At 36.3% G+C, this 2,840-nt stretch overlaps 1 protein-coding gene across 3 annotated transcripts in view; it reads left to right on the forward strand.

The window, feature by feature from the left end:
• Positions 1 to 452: 452 nt before the first annotated feature.
• Positions 453 to 2,840, forward strand: part of vps13a (vacuolar protein sorting 13 homolog A) — a 29,117-nt gene continuing 26,729 nt past the window's right edge. For 2 of the 3 annotated variants that reach the window (XM_025053182.1, XM_025053183.1), the window contains exon 1: positions 457 to 955. In XM_025053182.1, coding sequence (XP_024908950.1) covers positions 856 to 955 — 100 coding nt within the window. In that variant the 5' untranslated portion in view covers positions 457 to 855. Of the gene's footprint in view, positions 956 to 2,840 lie in introns of all 3 variants that reach the window. The other variant, XM_025053184.1, reaches the window with a different exon arrangement.

Raw genomic sequence — 2,840 nt, forward strand, 5'->3', positions numbered from 1 at the left:
ATGTATCCTATGTTCTCATATGTTTTATGATTTTAACCTGTTTAATGTGCTATATATACATATATATATATATTACTTTTTACAACTTATTTGCAAACGTCGTTTGTCGTTCCCTGGCTTAAACCAACTACGATCTCTTTTTTAAACCATATTTGGTTTTTTTTTGTAAGAGCAAACATCTTCCATCTCGAATGTCCTTTAAATGTTAGTGCGAATAAAAGCAGTAGACCTAGGTAAAATGCTTTGCTGACCTCTACTGGTTAAGTAGCATAACGGCGTACTATTGCAACATTGCGTTGTTGTCACCAAATGTTCAACGATGTTACTTTTTGTTAATATTTCTACACTTGAGTTGTTATAATATAATACAATAGTTATACATAATTATCTTAACTATATCAAATAATATAATCTGGACGTCATTTCTTTGAGGCTGAACGACGGGAGGAATCAAGGTGGCAGTGTTTGCAATGTTGTATCAGGTGTCGTAAAAAGCCAATGCATCAACAATCATTCGGCAGAGGGCTAAGGTAGAATGTCCTTGGTCCTTTGAAGTGTGAGCCAAAAAAAAAAAAAAATCCGACACACTTGCAAACACAGAGACGAGAGTGGCAAAGGAAAAGAAGAGAAAAGGGAGTGTTTGGGGCTGTCACGCAACGTTACAAATGACAGCTGCCGTAAAGCACCACGAACAAATTACAACACACAGAGGCTCGGTAAATTCTAAGAGGCGGAGGAAAGAAGAAGAGAAGCAATGGAGTAATGAAAGCTTTCTGCAGTTAAACACACTTAACCACCTAACTAACGCGTCATGAAATGTAAACATTATGACATGTAGGTGAAAGACACAGCAACATGGTGTTCGAAAGCCTGGTGGTAGATGTCCTCAACCGTTTCTTGGGGGACTACGTTGTCAACCTTGATACCTCGCAACTAAAGCTTGGAATATGGGGAGGTGAGTGAAACGCTTGTTGTTGTTTTACTATGAAGAGTTTAATCCATCGAGTTCATAGCTAGCCAGTGCTAACAGAGGCTAACGTCCAGAGTCTCAGCTGTCAGTGTCACTTTATCTGTGTGTCACAGAATCGCTTTTGGCAGAAATGCGTGCTTCGAACTAATAGGTCTTTACACATTCCTTAGCGAACGTGGTGTTTTTTGTTTGTTGTTTTGTTTTTTTTTACAGCTGAAGTGGTGCTAACTTGGCCTCTGTGGTGGTGTTTCCTTGAAGCCAACATGTAGAGTTTTCTGGGTAAAGAGCAGTTTGAGGTCACACCCTTTCACTCAGCCAGGTTATGACTCGTAAATGTGTTTCACATGTCGAACACAAAAAGCCCTGTGATACAAATTACACCATTGAATCACAAGAGTGGCTCCAGAGCCAGCGTTGAGCCTGACCGTCTTGTACAACTAATAAACAACAGATGAGTCAAGGCGTCTACTGTGTTGTTGTGTCTTATCTGCTGTCTGTATAAACAAATGCCGGAATGTTCTTAAGTGTGATGATTTGCAGATATGGACAGCGTTATTTCCCTTAGTACTGTTATACAGAGTATTAGGTTTGTAGAAGAGAAACTCCCGAGATCCCCCAAATCTGAATTTACTTTAGAGAATTTCAATATATTGATTAACCCAGATTTACATTTTATTTAATAAAAAAATCTTATATTAATTTTATTCATGTCACCTTTATATACAGTACATGTAAACATCTTAAATATATGAAAATACACAAAATGTTTATAGATTTATATACGGCTTACACATTATATGATATATATCACATACATAGTATAGACAACTCATGTCATACAACATATCAGTCATAAAAGTAACACCTGCATTATATACAAAACAAAAAACATAATATATAAACACATATATAAATATTTAATAACACATTTATGAGTGACTGGTTCTGTATAAAAGTCTTGATGTACCAAAAAGACTGACAAAGCATATTGAGTCAGGGGACTGTCAAGGTGAAAAAATTCAATAGATGGTGAGGCAGACTCAAAATTTGATATGTTTGAATGTGCATCTAGTTCTCTAATATGAATGTACTGGGCAAAAGTGTGAGACTGGTTGCAAAAATGTTTTCTTCAAGTGGGCAAATGTTGTAAAAGTCTTGTTAATGTAAAAAAAAGTCACCAGATGACATGAGTTGATTTTTCCTTTACATTACATTACATTACGTTTATCCAAAGCGACTTAGAATTTGAGGCACAATCAAGTTACAGTAAACATAGCATATAATAATAATAAGATGGTGCATGTTAGATGTAAGTGGGTTTGTTTGGATAAGAGGTGTTCGAGAAAATGCTTTTAAATGCTTCTTGAAAAAAGAGAAGGAGGACTCTGCTCTTGTGGCAGCTGGTAGTTTGTTCCACCATGTGGGAACCAGGGTAGAGAATGACAGAGATCACCTTGTGTGAGGATAGGGCAAAGGCAAGTCGATGCTCCTGTGATGAGCGTAGCACCCGAGTGGGTCTGTAAGCCTTAATCAATAAGTTTAGATATGCAGGGGCTCCCTGCAATTATTTTCCACCAGACAAAGGCTTTATCTTACTTCATCATTTTAAAAAAGTGAAATTTAAAAGACTAGTTTTTACAACATACAAAATTACTCTCAATATTATACAAACGTTTTTCTCTGGACAAAAGCATAAATCTGGCTTAATAAGATTTGATAAGTTTTAAAGCACCAAATGAAATAAGTCATAACAATGAGAGTTGTGCACAACTTGTTGCAAAAAAGTTGTTATGTCATGTCTGATCAGACAAAATAATGTACATTTAGTGCGGCCTTACTCCAGCCTTGAGTAAATATAGTTTTTGGATGA

The sequence above is a fragment of the Cynoglossus semilaevis genome, chromosome Z (assembly GCF_000523025.1).
Source record: "Cynoglossus semilaevis isolate Cse_v1.0 chromosome Z, Cse_v1.0, whole genome shotgun sequence".
In the NCBI taxonomy this organism is placed as follows: domain Eukaryota; kingdom Metazoa; phylum Chordata; class Actinopteri; order Pleuronectiformes; family Cynoglossidae; genus Cynoglossus; species Cynoglossus semilaevis.